Below are 18,134 nucleotides of genomic sequence, written 5' to 3' on the forward strand. Positions count from 1 at the left end.
GAGGAGAAGGAGGGCAGAGAGTGTGATAGAAGACAATAGTTCGTGCAACTAGTACTAGTACACTGTAATATGCAACGAACACAAGTCGATGTCTTTAATGACGACTACGCAGCGCGCAAGTTTAATTAACGATTACGCTTGGCTGACATGCGAGGATGCTTTTCTAACACGCATCTGGCGGTTTCAGCCTTAGCGCGAGAATGATTTGCGTAATTAACTGTGTATTGATGGGCATATGCGTGATTATATATATAAAGTTTGAACACGTTATCTCGATCGTGCATATTCCTCGCACACACGCAAGATCTCGGTCCCAGCAAACTTCAGCGGGAGCTTTTTCGTGCTTGATTTCAGGCTTCATTGTGCACACGAGCACACGAAAAAGAAAAAGCCACTAATCTTTCACTGGTTAAAACAAATAGGACAAATGTGAGTCAGTGTGTTTTGGAAGTTGCAGTGGAGTGTGATAAATGAGAAAATGCAAGGGCACACGCACGACACAAACGCACACAAAAGAAGTATGTAACGCTCCCGGAAGTGCAAAAGGCAGTGATCTACGAGAGGTTGACACGTCGCTGAACTGCGCAACGGGAGTTGCAAGAAAACCTTGCAAGATATAGTTGGCAGCGTCTGCAGTGGTGAATGACCGGCCGGCGTTGCCCTTCCGCTAATGCTGAGTCACTTGGAGATTGAGCCAATCGCACCTTTAACCGCCACGTCCGAAACCGAAACTAGTACGATAGACAACCTTTAAATGCGTATTTAGCAGCAAACACTAAAGCGAGTTACTTAAATTGTGGCGTAATGTTAGTAATCATAAAGAAATTAAGGGCATGAAATGCAATATACTACGATACAAGTTTGATTTTACGTTTTATGTTTGTTAATGAGGTTTGCAGACGGCACGCTTTTTCGAGGCCAAAAATGGCATCGGAACGTCGTCTGCTTCAATAAAGGCACATAAACGCAAAGTTAAAGGGCTGTTATTGTCAATTTCGTTACAAGTAGTGACGAACCTAAGGAACCGGAACCTCAAGGCGCCTTCTCGCTTGTCACCTGACAAACCTGTGACGTTTTATTTTTGTACTTTTCGTTCCTGTTTCGCAATAGGGTTAAAAACCTAGCGCGCGTGAGCACCTCTCTTGCCAGACCATCTCCAGACGATGTAACGATGGCGGCGGCAGAGGAGTCGGAGCCCGCGTTTACTTTGGACTTGTTGCCGCAAGAAGTGATCCTGCACATCCTGTCATTCCCACAAATCGAAGTGGACGATCTCCTGCGCTTCTCCGAAGTGTGCTCAAAGTTCCGCGATGTCGTGTGCAGCAACGACTTGTGGAAGAAGAAATTCAATCGACGGTAAGTCAAAGACCTTTCTCCCGAGCCTTCCATTGCCGTGCGTCGCCTGTTGTCTAGGGATGCGCGCTTTATTGTGGCATTTAACTGACGCTCCCTTCATGCCTGTGGTTGATCGGCTTTGCGTCGCAGTACCGTTATTGGAGACGCGCATATAGTGACGCCTCTAGCGTCTGAGGCTCGCGCGTGTGCGTGCGCGTTGGTGTACTCTGCTCGTGATCAGCTGATCACCAGCGGACTTTGTTGGCCTTAACTGCTTACTATATTGAATTCGCACTGGTTTTCGCAAATGGCTTCATTCAGGCGCTCGGTCATACACGGAATCAACAATTCCGTCACGCGCCGAAATCGTTAATACGCTAGTGGAAGCTGCCACTGTGTGCGGTCCAATATATAACGCGCTCACTGCCTTGACTATTCGGTGTATTTCGGGAGCGTCGTTTGCGCAATTAAGCTTCGAGGGTGCCGCGGGTGCTGGTGTAATATCGAAGGCGCCCAACGAACTGGTGCGGCCGTCCTTGAACTGAAATGTTCATGGCTGCTCGTGTAGTGTGTAGCGCTGCGTATATTCGCGCTACCCCCCGCCGCCAGCGCCTCGGGCCGGTACAGGAATAGCCGCCGGCGAAAGGTGCCAAGATTGCGTACACGTTCCCTGGGTACACGCGCGTACTAGAGTACTGCCGTACGCGCTACCTCAAATGGTCGGCCTACGGGCCCGGGCCCCAATTGCGTAGCGCGTAGCGGAGGTAGCGGAGGCTTGCGCGTACTTTAAATAGGTACCGGTTGCCGTGCCACGATTGCCTATTTGCTCGCTGCGGTGAAGCGTGGTGCAAGTGTCGAGAGACATGTGGTCCTGCGACGGCAAACGCTTGTCTCAGATGATGATGTCGTGCGTGATTCGTTGTACGATAATTAATTGAGCACGGCATCGAATCCTTTCGTCCGCGGGATAGCGCTTGACAACCGTGTCGTCATGGAGCTCTGCCTCCGTCAACTAATTTGCTGCTTGATTAGTCCCACAGCGGTAAAAAAAAAAATGATTTTGGGAGTTGGAGATTCCGAAACTGCACATTGCTTGTGAGAGACGCGCTGTAGTGGAGGGCTCTGGGTTAACGTTGACCACCTGGGTTTGCACCCATAGCGCGGGACACAAGCGTTCTTGCATTCTGCCACCGTGGGAACGCGGCCTCCGAGGCCGCGGGGATCGACCCCGATACTTCAAGCACAAGCCATAGCCGCTGAGCTACCGCGAGAAGGGTAATCGCACAAATAAATGGCATCTATTTAACTATGTCAACCAGTTTCCGACATCTCATATGCTCGTCAAACAACGTCGACTGCACAAGTAAAGGGCATCTGTGAACTTTGAACTTTGTCGGCCAGTTTCTGACATCTCATACGTGTCGCACAACTGTGATTGTTTTCCCGGTGTGGTAATATAGCAATTTTCAAGACATCACGAACGTGTGGTGCCCATGTTTGTTCAAGTTCATGTGTGCTTTGTCGAGCTTATAGCAGGATCGCGTCTAGTTCAAGCTTGATGCTAAAGTGCAGTGTTTGTGCCGGGTCAGATTCTCAAACTCGAACATGTTTGTGCCGTATTTTTGCCAATGCACAATTATAACACAAATGTGTTTTGTACACCATACACATTGGATCTTTTTCTGGGTCAGGTTGAAAAATACAAAGTGTCCTGATAAGCAAGCAAGCAATAGCATTTACTCTGCATCCTAAATTATTAGGCATTCCTAATTAATTACTCTTTGTACACAAAATTGGGTTAGAAATGAATGCTGTTCCCTCACTGTAGTGCTGGTACTGACTGCTAGATATCCCGAGGAGCATTGTTCAGCGTGAATAGCCTATTTAAAAAATCCACATGCCCTAAACTCCCATATCTTCTGATCCCACATTATATATAAAACCACACACCATCTTTTATGGGGATCATTTATATAAAATTCTGTGCATTCCCGTATGTAATCTGGGCTTATTGGATACCAGAGTTGTAGGGCATAGGGGTCTTGTTCAATAAGATACCCATGTGCAAAAGTTACATACATCCCCCACTTGGCTGCTTAGCTACAACTCTTGCTTCCATGCTTATGGTACGGTTCTGTTGTTCCAAAGACAACTTATCAACTGTCATAATTGTTTAGCCAAGCATTTTGGTGCAGAACACAAATTGAGGGGCTTGCAGTGAGGTTTGCACCTCGTTTATTTATAAATGAGTAAATAAATAGTTACTGTCATTCCAGCAGCATCAGGTTATCTACAACATGCTGACAGAAAAAAAAAGTAAAGAAGCCACATAAAATGCAACAGAGAACATAGTGAGGCCATGAAACAAATTGTATAATTTAGGCAGGAATCAAGCAAGTTCTGTGACAGCTGAAGCAAATGGCAACCCCCATAATTAGATCATGTGGGAAACAATAATTTCGCAGCGTCCGTTAGGTTTAAGGGATGCATAAAAAGAAGTTAAGCTGAGTTGTATTGGCAAGTTACCTGCCTACAATGCCGCGGAACACATTTGCACTGTGAAAGGGGGCTTGAGATCAGATGCCGCTTTCCAGTTTCCGCACCGGCTTGCTCTGGTGTCGTGGATTTTGGTGCTGTCTAATCAGGCCTGGTTGATTGGTAAAGATGGGTGACATTGTACTCCAAACGAACCAAAGATTGAGCTTGGCAAGTTTCGAAAACTCGCTCTGCCATAACAGTTAAAGTACGAGAAAATACCTGGCAAGTGACGTCAAACTGACGTCAAAAATGATAGTGTGGCTGACATCAAAAATGATAGTGTGGCCTTGACTTTCTCTTCAAGCAATAAATGTCTTACCACAAAATTTGTGAAAAAAAAGAAATTTAAACAGTACCTTATCGGTCTAAACTGACCTAGTGGTTCTCTTTAGTGCCCTTTTAATATCCTGTTGTCCCATCTTGTTACAATGCTGTAATAAGAGGATTGCGACAGCCATCTGGCCTGGCTCTCACGAATTCGGCGCTCACATTCAGATCTGCTATAGTCGGAACCATAGTAGTTTTCATCTTAGAAGTGCCTTATCCCTTGAGGAGGCATCAAAAGCAAACATTTACATAGTACTGACGATAATCTAGAAGTTGTATTAACTCTATCACACGATTCTCACATGTAAAAGGGTGACATCTAGCTAATATAAAGGTGGAGAAAATACTTGCAAGGTAGCTTAACTTGATGCTAAAGTTGGCGTCAAAACACCGCACCGGGCATCATTGACATTGTGTCGCAGAGATAAACTTGCTAATGTCCTGTTGCAGGAAGGCTTATTGCTTATTAAAAACGTAAACAGGAGTGCTATGCTCGTTTCGTCTGGCTGCGCTCCCGTGTGGGAACCGCAGCTACATCAGGAACACTATGAGCCAATATGTCATAACATATCGACCGCTTGGGTACTGAAACCGAATCTGGTTCGTAGAAGCAAGTACTGCATTGAATTGATTTAGGCACTCTGACACTTTCCAGTACTTTTTATAGAGCTTAGAGGGTTTGGACCTTCTTATACAAAAGAAAAATTGCAAGTAAAAATGGCATTTCAGTACTCTAAATTAGCTGAAAGTTCAGTGGAAAGGCGAGAGCGTCACCTTAACTCATTGGGCTAGCATACCCAGTGAATTGGCAGGCCCGACAGCAGGGGCCGTATTGCGAAAGCTGGCAATTTGATGGGCTGGAGGGTGGAAGGTGGTTGGTTTAAAAGTTCGTTCTGAGATGGCACGCAGGCTAAAATTAAAGATGTTATCAATAGTTGTTACTACTTGTCCACGACTGCGGAGGTAAAATTTCTGATATTTTTAGCGTTTATTATATGGCGAAAATTGTGTCATGCCTGTAAGTGGCAATAATATTTGCTACAAAGGGCCCTGCAGCACGTATAGTATTTATTTGGTAGCCCAATGGGTTAATCAATAACAGATATTTCATAAGCTAGAAAATGACTACCTAAATGTGCTATAAGATTAGTGCCATTGTCACAAAAATACGGTGCTCGATTCCTGTGATGTCTTGGGTACCATTTATAATCGTTAAATGATAGTCAACAACTGATTATAAAAAGCCGCTGCATTACTTTGTGTTTGAATGCGAGGGGTATTGTGGTTTGTCCAATTTTTCCTAAATTCTCTGGTGCCACGTTTGTCACCTGCTCTGTTAGAGCTATTTGTCAGAGCATGGCACCCTCTATGTATGGCCTTCTCACTTGCGAATGGCAGTGTCATCCCACACAAGTATGTACAACACAACCCACTGAGCCATGTGACATAGCACATGTCTGGAACAAATAAAAGACTCGGAGAATGCCTAACCAGTAATAATCCAATATTACTGCAAGATTTGTTTACTTTTATTGGAAATAAATAGCCAATACCTCCCATAAACAGCATGCAAGCAGATAGAACTAGGAAAGAACACAGGATGAGGGCTGTCTGTCAACTGAAAGTTTACTCGGAAAAACATAAAGGTTATTCTGTGTATATCTCATTCAGATGGACAACAGCTTATGTGCTCAATTTTTTAACCAGCAATCCATAATTCTTCTTTCTAACGTCAAGGTCAGCTAGGAGTCTGCATGGCTGCAATGGTAAAAGCTGACAGTGAGTTGCTGCAATGCTGGCTGTGTGAAGGTTGTTCCTAAGCACAGCCATCATCATCATCATCATCATCATCACCATCATCATCATCAGCCTGGTTATGCCCACTGCAGGACAAAGGCATCTCCCATACTTCTCCAACTACCCCGGTCATGTACAGCCAGCCATAGCCTCACTCAAACACAGCTTGCACGGTAGCCATTGCTGTCGTCACTAAGAACAGTCAGCCGGTTGCTGCTGCGTTCAGACAAGACGATCAGCTAAAGATCCCTTACTTTCCCAGTAGTTCCAAAGGGTGCGATAACTCTCTTATGCAGCTTCGCTTTCTTTGATGTATCAGTATAAATTATACACATAAAATGAGATGTAGCACAAAATGATAAGCACAAGTGGAACATATCAATAGACATTCACATGAGCGCCACCAAAGAGAACAACCAAAGGAGAGTTGCATAAACATTGACAATGTGCAAACCAATTGGTTAAAACAGAAAAGAACACAGAAATACAATTTAGTAAACAACCAGAAGGTGCAAAAATAGCAAACACCAAATCAGAAGGCTGAAGAACGACCTATACTATACAAAATTCAAGAGTGAGAGAATAAAGTATTTAGATGCTCAATTTAATGCAGTAAATCGTAAGCAAGGTCATAGCAGCAATTTTATTTTTGCCTTCATTTTTGGAGGTATTTTCCTTTTATTTCTCTTTTCTTTTTCCCCCTCCAACTTGTTCTTTATGTTCACTTCATCTTTTTTCCATTTAGCTTCTTTGAGCAAAAAGGAGAAAAAAAATACTTTTTCTTTTCTTCTAGGTGGCCTGACCTTTTTCGCCAGCACAGTGCTGCCAACACACGATGGCGCAAAGAGTGCCTGGAGCGCCTCTCCTGTGGACTCAAGCTCAGATCCTGGATGTCGCAGATGTCACGGGATTTCTACGTGCATGATGAGCTCTCCGAGGATGCGTTCCGGGGAATTTCGTCCCTAAGCTGCCATCCGCGAAAGCTGCTCTTCTTCAGTGACGAGCTGGCGGCTATTTTGGAGGACGATCAGCCGTGAGAGCCTTGCACCTTACTGTACTTCCTTCGTGGTTGTCATGCGTGCGGCTTTCCTAGCATTAGCTACACCGTCACTAATTGTTTCGTTAATGGGAGAGCCAGGCATACGTCAGCCTTCCAAGAAAAGCGCTGGCTTCTGCAGTCTGATGTCTTGCACAAAGGTGGCTTTCGTGATGGGTTCGCTGTACTTACTTGTGTAAGGCCCACACCCACATGTTGGAGCGAAAAAATTGGCAGAATAAAATTTTTTTCAGTCACGAGCATGCCTCCGTGAAAGGGAAAAATTGTCAACCACCCAAATGCAACATGAAGCTTTGTATGGGTTTCTCAAAAATAAAGCTCCGCAGTAGTAGAAAGGAAGAGCAGACATAGGAAGACGCAGACGAAAAGCTATATACAAGCATATTTACGAGCGAATACGCCGCACTTGGCCAAGAGGCAACAGCCCGCGCTAGCGTCTAATCGTCGTCGTCTTCTTCTCACTGCTCGCCTCTTCGTCATTGTAAATACTGTTCCGTAGCACTACCCCCGGCAGCAAAAGTGCCATCCCAGAGCGACTAAAGGCCGGACTCGGAAGCAGTGTAGTAAGCCTTGAGCCTACTGACGTGCACGACATCACTAGATGCCAGAGCAGAGGACGAGGTTGAACACGCAGGAGCAATTTCGTACGTCACCTGGCGCAGCACGCGGTAGGGCCCTGTGTATCGTGAAAGGAGCTTTTCTGAAAGTCCGACGTGACGAGAGGGTGACCACAGGAGCACGAGCGCACCAGGCAAAAACTGTACGTCACGGTGGCGGGCGTTGTGCTGACACTGCTGAGTGGTTTGCGAGGCCGTCAGTCAAGCACGGGCAAGCTGGCGTGCATGGTTGGCGAGGGCGATGGTGTCGCGCACATACTCGCTTGTTGAGATCGCAGCAGGAGGAAGTGCCGTGTCAAGGCACAAGGTCGGTTCGCGACCGTACAGCAGATAAAATGGAGAAAATCCGGCGGCGTCGTGCCGGGAAGAATTGTACGCAAATGTGATGTAAGGAAGGGCAATGTCCCAGTCGTGGTGGTCCTTGGAAACGTACTTGGACAGCATATCGGTAAGAGTATGGTTTAACCGCTCTCACCAGATATGTTACATAGGAAGACACAGATGAAAAGCTATATACAAGTATATTTACAAGGGAATACACCACACTTGGCCAAGAGGCAACAGCCTGCGCTAGCATCCAATCGTCATCGTCGTCTTCTCACTGCTCGCCTCTTTGTCATTGTAAATACTGTTCTGTAGCAATATTATGGGAGCTCTTGACATTAAAGTATTGCTATGGAATGTTCTCGGGCACGACAGCATAGATGACGATATTGTGGAGCTGCTGAGGGAGATATAGAGCAACAACCAAGTAGAAATTGTATGGGAAGGCCAGAAATGCGAAGTACTAGTGGAAATTCACTGTGGACTGAAGCTAGGATGCCCTCTGTCTTCATTGTTCTTCATGCTTTATGTTAATGTCATAGAAGGACAACTGAAAAACAATGGATTAGATTTTTATTTATCTTACAACTGTAATGGGCAAAGGGTGCAGTAGAAGGTCCCTGGGCTGATATATGTGGACAACATAGTGCTACTAGCAAGGGATTTACAATGACTTGCGAGTATGTGTGGTAATGATGCGACATATTTTGGCCTTCATTATAGTACATACAGAGGAATCAGGAATTATGATCTTTATTCAAATGATGCATAATGATGTGGTATCTGTTCAACAGAAAGTCAGAACTGTGGTCAAGCAATATGAACACATGGGTGTATGCTATATAAACGAAAGAAAGACTTACTCAAACATTCACCAGAGTAATCTGAGGATGAAGGAGAAGCACAATTCAGCAGGGACGAAAACATTTTGAAGATACTTAAGCTTCGCCTTTAAGAGTGGAATGCGATGGCATTCAAAGATCCCTGACTGCTTTGCACGCTTCCCGGGAAACGCTGGCTATGAACGCTATGCACAAATGTGGGCTTTGTGGTAGAAACGCGTCCTCTCGAGTGGGTCATGATGCGGCAGAGGCGAGTGCCAGCCGGAGGCATTGCAAGGAACCAGGCGTGCCGCTCCATGGCCCCCGAGACACCCGCATGCCGGCGCACGCACATGGTGAGCACCGCGGCTGGTTTGAGAATGGTAGAAACGCTGGAAAAGGGGTTTCTTTGAGTTTTCGAATAACAGAATTATGTTTTCTCGTATAGTCGAATTACCATCCGAGAGCTATCATGTCTGTAGGTGGTGTGTATGTCGTAGTTTACGATTTTTCCACGTGCTTTAGCTTGAGAAATTCATTTAGTTCAGTAAAATATTTGTCTCACTTGGAGGGCCAGGGTATAGGGGGTTCGAAAATCTTTTTGCCGAAATGACGTCGGACACTGACACCAGGTTTTCTGTGACACGAGCTCCTTAACGCTATCACGTTAACGTAAAGCACCTTGGGGCTGCAGTAAATATTAAGTGGTGCGATGAACTTGGAAAAGAATAATAGTGCCAGCGCAAACGTTCCCAAATGCGATTCTGTGCCTAAAATTGGAGATCCTGTTGTGGATGGAAGTTAACCGGAATTCAGTGGGGGCCCATGTTAAAACCACAAATGAGGCAGTCTAGAGTGACATGGAATGGGCATCTTTTTAAGTTGGGGAAAGTGCAGAGCCAAAATAGTTTTGGAGGTGAAGTGCGCAAATATCTGTACGTCAAAGGCTCGAACACAGAATGGAGAGAGAAAGAGAGGTCAAGAAAGTTGGGCGAAATCAAGTACAGGGCAATTGAAAGTGTAACTAGGCAGCCAGGAGTCGTCAAAAAGAAAGCGAGCGAAACAGAGACAATAAATTGGATGCAAAGTGCGTAAAGAGAAATTACCATAGAGATTTACAAATATGCCTAGCAAGAAATCGGGAGGGAAAATTGGTATGACGACACAGAGGGCAGTACTTTGCTAGTTAAGGCCCGAGTTGGCTGCCTGAGGGCAAAGACATGCTGAGGAAAGTGTTCACAACAGGATGAGGCTTTTGTTTTCCAAACTTTTGTTGTCTACTACAACAAAAGTCTGGGAACGACTCAGCTCATCATAATAAAATGCCGAGATATTCACCGAGGAAGACTTCTACGATATGTCTACCTTTCAGAAGTTCAAGAGAACAGACTGGTGGTCCAGTTGGTACTGCATAACTTGAAGAAGTGCTGGGGTTGAGAGCGGATGGGAGTATTAACTGTTCAGGAGGCAAGCTAAGCAAGAGACATTTAGAGTATTGGTAAAAGATTGCTCGAACCGGAGTTGTTACAAACATAGATGACTGTACAGTATAGAGATAGAGGTTTTTAGCAAAGAAAGGAAAGATCAAGGAATAAGTAAGCAAACTACACTGCAATAGATGTAGTGAAACCTAATTAGCTGAAGCGAGCTAGGTAGCTGTTGGTCGCCTCCTTGTTTTAAAAAGGATACCAATAAACATCATCATTAACTGAAGCAGCACGCTTTCACATTTGAAGTAAACACATTTTTCTACTATTGCAATGTATAATTTCTTGCCTGGGTAATTTCTTGCCAGGGCTTTCCACGTCATTCAAATTAAGCACAATGTTGATTTAATCGAGGTTGAATGGACGGGAATTGGCTGTATGTGTGTTAACACATTGTTTACCTTGCGCCTAGTGTCGTGTTCTTTGAGTGAGAATCCAGCTTTGTGTGCAGGAATGAGGATCTCACGCTCAAGTATTACGCCCGACGGGTGCAGTGCCATGTCTGCCATGAGCACATGAAACAGCGCTGGGAGTCGTACCTGGGGTGCGACACCTCGGCCGAGCCCAGCCTGGAAGAGGGCGCACTCCTTGTCTCACAGTGGTGTCAACCACTGTACCGGGTGCCAACCGAGTGGGTGCGTCGCACTCTGGACGAATTGGCTCGCCGAGCCAAAGCTATAGTGGCCACAAGGCATCCCGGGCACCCCCTCGTCAGGTGCGACTGGCAGTTGAGCCATACAGGTGAGAAGCATTGTGTCTGCCTTCTGTGCTTAAAAAAAAAAAGAAAGAATTCACTCACTCACTCGCCTCTCCATCTGTATGTTTGCTCACTCACTTACATACCTACTGGCACCTTACTCCCTCACCCACTCGGCACTTCACTCATTCACCACACTACTCACCCTTCTCTTCCACCCACTCACTCACTCACCCGCCCGCACACCCGCTTACTCATACCTGCTCACCACTCGGATCACTTGTGAGTGGTGCTCACCTACTCACCTACTTGTGCAACCATGCACACCCTCACTCACTGACTACTCCACTCTCAAGCCCACTCGCTCACCCAACCACTTTATGCCTTGCTCACTCAGATTGTGAAGCATGTTACCAGTGCTGCTTTGAATGAGACGCAAGAGGCAAACAAAAACAGCAAGAGTAATGGGTTACAGCTGACATTTATTTGACACTAGGCGACAGCAGCAGGCCCTAACCATAGTAACCAAAACTTTTACAGTGCTTATGTACCACTCGTGCTCTACCATATTCCATTTCTTTGACGTAAGAGATAGCAGCTGTACTAAGAAAGGTGTCCCATGGAAAATGCTTCACAGACTAATCTGTTCTGACCTGACTAAACTGGTTACAATCCTAGCAATGAACCAGCCCATCTGACATTCATTCATTCATTCATTCATTCATTCATTCATTCATTCATTCATTCATTCATTCATTCATTCATTCTTTCATTCATTCATTCATTCATTCATTCATGTAAGCATATCTCATGTGTATCGATATAGGGTAAATGTGCATTGAAACTGTGTAATGCTGTAAATATAATAGAGTACAATAAGAGCAGCACTACATTGTAGAAGCATGCAGCAGCTGCAACCTTGCAGCGGCATACAGGTGGCTACAAAGAGCACCGGAGTCCTTATGGTGGCCACAAGTGACGTCTATTGCTGTATACATTGTAGTCTGCAGATAGGAAAAGCTGAGGAGACTGGAGAATCCTCAGCCTGTTGTCACATTTAGTGATGATAAAGATTGGCAAAACTGTGAGTTAGGAATCAAGCTTTTTATTGGGTGAACATATGCCCAGAAAAACAAGCAACGCTTGAACCACAATGATAGCAGCTAGCACAGTCGTTGACCGACGAATCTCTTCTGATGTGAACAGCCACATCAGTGATGTAGCAGATCAGGGGAGGTATTCTGTAAGAGTCCACCTAATGGACATGTCCATTTAGTCTGCTCCTGAAGTGCTGATTGGCTCTGGTGTCTCACCGAGCCAATCAGAACTGCAACAGCAGACGAAATGGACATGTCCACTGGGTGGATGCTTACAGAATACCTCCCCAGGTCTGTCTGCTATTTATATGTCTCATTGTATATTCCAGAGTAGTCACTGGTGCACGTGTATGTTTGAGATTGTACAACTCTATTTGTGTCGCACACAAGCGATCTCACTAGACAAGACACTTTTGATACAGAATTGGCGACAACAGTCAAGAAATTTTTGATAGAGGAGGCACATCTTGTGCCCAGTGGTAACTGTATAACGTTGATAATCCAGTGAAGAACAGTCCCCGTCAAAAGCAAAATAATGTGCGTGTTAACACCACACTCATACTGTGCATAGATGCAAAGTAAATATAGTGCAACTGCACTCGATTCACTCAATTCAGCTGCTTGGGAAAATCTAATGTATTGCAGTTCCACGGGTAGTCAAGGGCAGTCCATGATGTCGAATTAATTAGACCATTGATTTTTCTTCCGCAGCCCTATCTGAATCAAGGTGGAGCCCCGGGGAGTGCCGGTCCGTGCTCGTCTGCATCAACCAGGCCCTGTTTAACGAATTTGGCCTGACTGGAGACAGGCAGCACTACCACACGCCGGAGAATTCGTTTATAGACAAGGTGGGCCTCATCATCACCATAGCACAGACGCACCCAATAGACCGTTTTCACGAACAGCGCGAGGCCACTCAACTTCCTCAGATCTCGTGACGTTCATCTTCCCCGCATGACTCTCGCATCTCCTAGCACTAACAAGCGCATTGTCACGCATGCGCAGGTAAACACAAACGCATCTCGCTCGATGACCGTGGGCACACGTCAGAACGCTGCCGTGATGAAGAGCGCTGGCAGCTGCGAGTGAATTCGCCCTCGTGCTGACTTTTGCTTCAACTCGAACTAGGCACCCACGAGAGCACAGGGCACACGAACCAGCACAGATCGCCTCAAATTTAGGACGTGTGTGGCTGCACTCAGCCGCTGCAGCTGGAGTTGAAGAGATGTGCACTGACCTGCCCACTTTGTACCTCCCCCCCCCCACACACACACATACACCTGGCGCATACACATCACCCCGCTCCCCCCATGCGCGCGTGAGTAGATGTTGTGCCGCCTCCCTGCTTTCCTCCGCTGTGAGTGTGAGAAAACACGGCTGCATCAAGCCACCACAATTCTTGGCTCTCCCTCGCAAGCTTTTGCTTGAACCTACAGCATATGGCGTGCAGCCGTGATGTTGTCGCACTAGCACTTCATACTCAACATCACAGCACCGACGACGATGGAAATTTGCCTGGAGTGTCCATATAATTGCTGTTACAGTAATAACATTGATGTTAAAGGGACACTGAAGAGAAACACTGAATCGGTTTAGGCTAATAAAGTATTCTTTCACAACTCTATTTTCAGTAATTTAAGGCTGATAGATTGATTTTCAAAACTGAAAGTGAAGGCCAATGTACCATGTTTAAATGTTCGTGCTGAAGCCTAAGCGCCATTATGTCAGTGTGATAGCATGGCTTTCAAAGTGTTTTTCTCATATTTTTGACGTTCTGGCTCAGCAAAAGCTCCTGCAACTTGCTAAATTCAGTCTTTGACACTTTTTCAGTGCAGTTTAGTCCATCCTTACCGATAAAGAATTGTCTAGGTTCAAGCAGTGGCCGTCAATGTCTGTAGTGCCTTGGCAAGGTAGTGTGAGAAATTCTAGGCAGCGGTTCCACCTGTCATTTATCAAGCCACCTTACATGGTAGGAGTGGCTTTTCCTTGGCATTGCAGCAGGGTAGTGTACTGCTAATACAGGTAAATCTATTTGTCTCTTTTGTGCCCTTTAACCCTCTAATACACACACAGTTCCACATGAAGGAAAGTTGGAACAACTTGATCACCTTTACTTTTGGCCATGAAGAATCCATAAACAGAACCATAAAATTTTATTTGAGTGAAAAAATTATTTTTACAGTAATTAATTAGTTAGTAGTTGGCTTTATCAACGTTACACAGCTGAAACTTTCACTCCTGCAATAAGAAACTGCAACTGTGAGCTTTGTGCTAAGTTTCATACCATTGAATATATGACATGTTGAGCATGACAGGGTTTGATATGAAACGTTAATCATGTTGGCCGATTGTGCAATTGATGCAGGTCTTGGAAAAGAAAAGCGGGATCCCACTGACATTGTGTGTGATATATGGAGCAGTGGCCAGGCGCCTGGGCATTCTCTGCATGCCGGTCAACTTCCCCACACACTTCCTTCTCAAGTGGCTGGAGCACCCTCTGTAAGTGACACTGGCTCCAAGTGACGTGTACATTATTTAAAGGGAAGCTTTTTTTTATTGTGGAACCTCCTGAAACGTGCCGATTGTGACTGCTACTGCTGCTTTGCTGAATACAGTCAATGTCAGATTTTTCGGACTCTCAGGGACCGAGAAAACGTCCGAAAAATCTAGCAGTCCAAAAAAACGAATGCATGCTTTTAACTGCCCTCAAGGGCTAAAATAGTCACAGGTACGTACGAAATAGCTTTAAAGGCCTGACAGTACACTTATTAATCATCTCAGTGCTCGTACTTTGTCAGGAGCTGGTGGATTCACGCTTGTACCTGAATAATTGAGAAACACATTGTATGTCCCATGACAATGGCCCCTTTGTACTCTTGGTATGCTTTGCCGCCTAACACCGCTGAATTGCTGCGAAGCTGACTTATGGATTCAGCAGTGTCCAATGCTTTAGACCCTTGTCGTGCTTTCCACTCTTCGACGCCATCGGTGTGGATGACAAAGGCATATCCAGCTTCATTGCCAGCAGCGATGAATCCTTTAAATAAAGAACACAGCACCGAGCAGCAGTACGCTTGATGGCAAACATCAAAGCAGCTAGGCCTAACGACATTGCAAACGAGTACTACAGCTGCCAGCGGATCGTTGTGCGAGAGCGCTGGCAGCTGATAATTAAAATGGCCTGTGGTGGTAGTTTCAGTTAATGTTGTTTCGGACCTGTGGTCACAACAAAATGTTCGAAATCCTTCTTACTGAGTATTTTACATTTTAGAGCGCAGGCTCTTAGGTGCCCGTTCCTGTGTTTAGTGTCGCCGTCCTTCGGCGTAACCGGGCGAACGAGTACAGCGAAGGATGAAAGCGCAAATGCAGAGCGCAGCAGGGGATGAAAGGCGACGATAGCGAATTGAGCACGAAGAGGAAAGCGGAGGAGGAGGGTGCAGCGGAACCATGAGGCAGAAAGTGGAAGAGGGGAGCGTATGGCAATAGCGTGAGAAGAAAAGCGCAGTGTCGCGCAAGACGGTCTCTGCGGCGACGACCGCTGCGAGATGGCGCCAGAGTAGTGTGCTGTCGTCTGTTCGCCGATGGCATGTGGCAAGTGCTTCCACCGATACCATGTATGGAAACAAAGCGCTGCATGAGCAGAGGTCTGTCTGCGGTTGCTGCAGTGAATCGCGCCCCTGCGTCACCCATCCTCTGCTTCTCGCGATCGCCTGATTAGTGAAATAGTTGCGGCACACTTCACTCCGTTTGCAATGTGCTGCACGAGACAGGTTGTCCGCACCAGCCAATATATTGCGAAATGAAAACACATACAGAGCTGCACTCAAATTACGCATTAAGGAGTATCGTAATTGTCAGTGAATTTTTTTGCTACCAAAATATGTATTTTGGGGCATGGGCAAACCATGTTTATACAGTAGACTCCCTTTAAGACAAACTCGAAGGAACCCTGAAAATTTGTTTGTCTTATCAGAAGTTCATCTTATCAGAAGAATAATTGGCAGTATAACCAGGTGCATCCAAATATTTCACGTTGAAACAGTAAATGAAGTAGGCACAATGGGGAAAAATGACATACAAAGCATTTACTTAGCTGAACTTAATAAAAAACTGTCTTTAAGTGGGTATTCTTGCTTGGTTTCATCCAGTCCGTGATGGATATATTGATACAAGGCAGAAACATTTAAACTACGCGCGCAGGTTCGTGCGCCCCCTCAAGACGACAACGGAGTATTGAAGGAAAAGGACGAAGTAATGGCATGTGTTTTCGCCGCACGCACTCGCATCGCAGGTGGCCGTTGTCGGCGTCTACAAGAAGAAGACGAGGTGAAGCGACGCTGGAGAGAGAAGAAGAAGGCCTTCCTGATCTCCCGTTTAGAACGCGGCAGTGTTTTTTTTATTTACCCCAGGGCACAAGTTCGCCCACAATAAATAGTTGTATCTGGGTTTCCTTAACTGTCCGTTACAATTCTGGTGGAGGTGCTGGGTAATGATTTCCAGCCCAATTCGAGTTGGAGAAAGCAGCCCGGAACCACGCCATCTCAGACCCAACGAGCTTACGCCCGTCCACCAGCGCACGAGCCGTCGCCTACGTGGTGAGCCGCCCGAGTTTCCTCTTTTGCCGGAGCAGACTATAATAGCAGCAGCAGACAATACAGAAATGACATCTCAGACAGCCTCAACCCGCATCGTGGTTGATCAGCCGCGAACGCCCGAGCCTTTTCACGGCGACACCTTCGAAGACGCCGAGGACTGGTTGGAAGGCTTCGAGCGCGTCGCTGACTACAACGGATGGGACGAAAACCGGAAGCTCCGCAACGTTTACTTCGCGTTGCAAGACTGTGCGCGAACGTGGTTTGAAAACCACGAAGCTGTCCTCCGGTCGTGGGATGACTTCCGACGGGAGCTGTTGGCCACGTATCCGAGCACAGACCGCCGGGAAAGAGCTGAAGCCGCTTTGCAAGCAAGAAGCCAGCGAAACAACGAAAGCGTGGCAATGTATCTCGAAGATATGTCCCGCTTATTCCGCCGAGCCGACCCGAGCATGAGCGAGGACAAGAAGCTTCGGCACCTGATGCGCGGCGTGAAGCAGGAGCTTTTTGCTGGTTTGGTTCGCAGCCCTCCATGCACCGTCGCCGAATTCCGCTCCGAGGCGACAACTATGGAAAGGACTCTTCAACAGCGTGCGAGACTCTACAACCGCGATATGAACATCGCCTCTGTGGATGCGATGCCGGCAATGTTCGGGAACAGCGTCGAGGTCTTGCGAGAACTCATAAGGTCTGTGGTTCGAGAAGAGCTCCAGAGGCAACAGCGGAACAACGGCCCCACAGAGGTCTCTTCGTTAGCAGGAGTGGTTCGCGAAGAAGTGAGACAAGCCGTCCGCGAACAGCACCCACCAGCACAGCCGCAAGCGTCGTCACCGGTACGGCCGACGGTATCGTACGCCGAGGTACTCAGAGGATCTCCAGGACGTACCTTCGTCGCGGCAACTGCGCATGTACCTGAACCTCGGTTCTTGCCGTCTCCGCCGGAGACGAGATACCGGAAAGCTGACATATGGCGCACTCCTGATAGAATCCCGCTGTGCTACCACTGCGGCGAAGCTGGTCATCTCTACAGGATGTGCGAATACCGCAGAGCGGGACTTCGGGGGTTTTCCATAAACGCTCCTTGCCCAAGAAACGTTGAACGCCCTTTCGAGATCCAGGAGTATTTGTCAACGCGCCAAAGCCCGCAGACTTCACAGCAACACCAACCTCGGTCAACAGTGCCGCTGAGGTATCGATCACCGAGCCCGCGTCCATCCTCAAGCTCCCCAAGGCGACGCCCCCAAAGCCCACGTCGGGAAAACTAATGCCGGCGACCTGTGGAGGTGAGGCCGCTGTCGACGCACGAACGGAGCCTCCAGCGCTGATTCTGAAATATAACGACGGACGCGAGAGCAGTTGCGAAAAGAGTGACGTAGCTTCCGATTTATGTGTGTTTATAGACGGCTGCGAAATTACTGCTTTAGTAGACACAGGCGCAGACCATT

At 46.7% G+C, this 18,134-nt stretch overlaps 1 protein-coding gene across 1 annotated transcript in view; it reads left to right on the forward strand.

The window, feature by feature from the left end:
- The first annotated feature begins 1,016 nt into the window (after positions 1-1,016).
- LOC126517559 (F-box only protein 21-like) overlaps positions 1,017-18,134 on the forward strand; it is a 44,054-nt gene continuing 26,936 nt past the window's right edge. The window contains exons 1-5 of the mRNA XM_050167310.3: positions 1,017-1,356; positions 6,791-7,030; positions 10,755-11,044; positions 12,809-12,945; positions 14,463-14,596. Of these exons, the coding sequence (XP_050023267.2) occupies positions 1,172-1,356; positions 6,791-7,030; positions 10,755-11,044; positions 12,809-12,945; positions 14,463-14,596 (986 nt within the window). The 5' untranslated portion in view covers positions 1,017-1,171. The remainder of the gene's footprint in view (positions 1,357-6,790; positions 7,031-10,754; positions 11,045-12,808; positions 12,946-14,462; positions 14,597-18,134) is intronic.

The sequence above is a fragment of the Dermacentor andersoni genome, chromosome 11 (genome assembly GCF_023375885.2).
Source record: "Dermacentor andersoni chromosome 11, qqDerAnde1_hic_scaffold, whole genome shotgun sequence".
NCBI lineage: Eukaryota > Metazoa > Arthropoda > Arachnida > Ixodida > Ixodidae > Dermacentor > Dermacentor andersoni.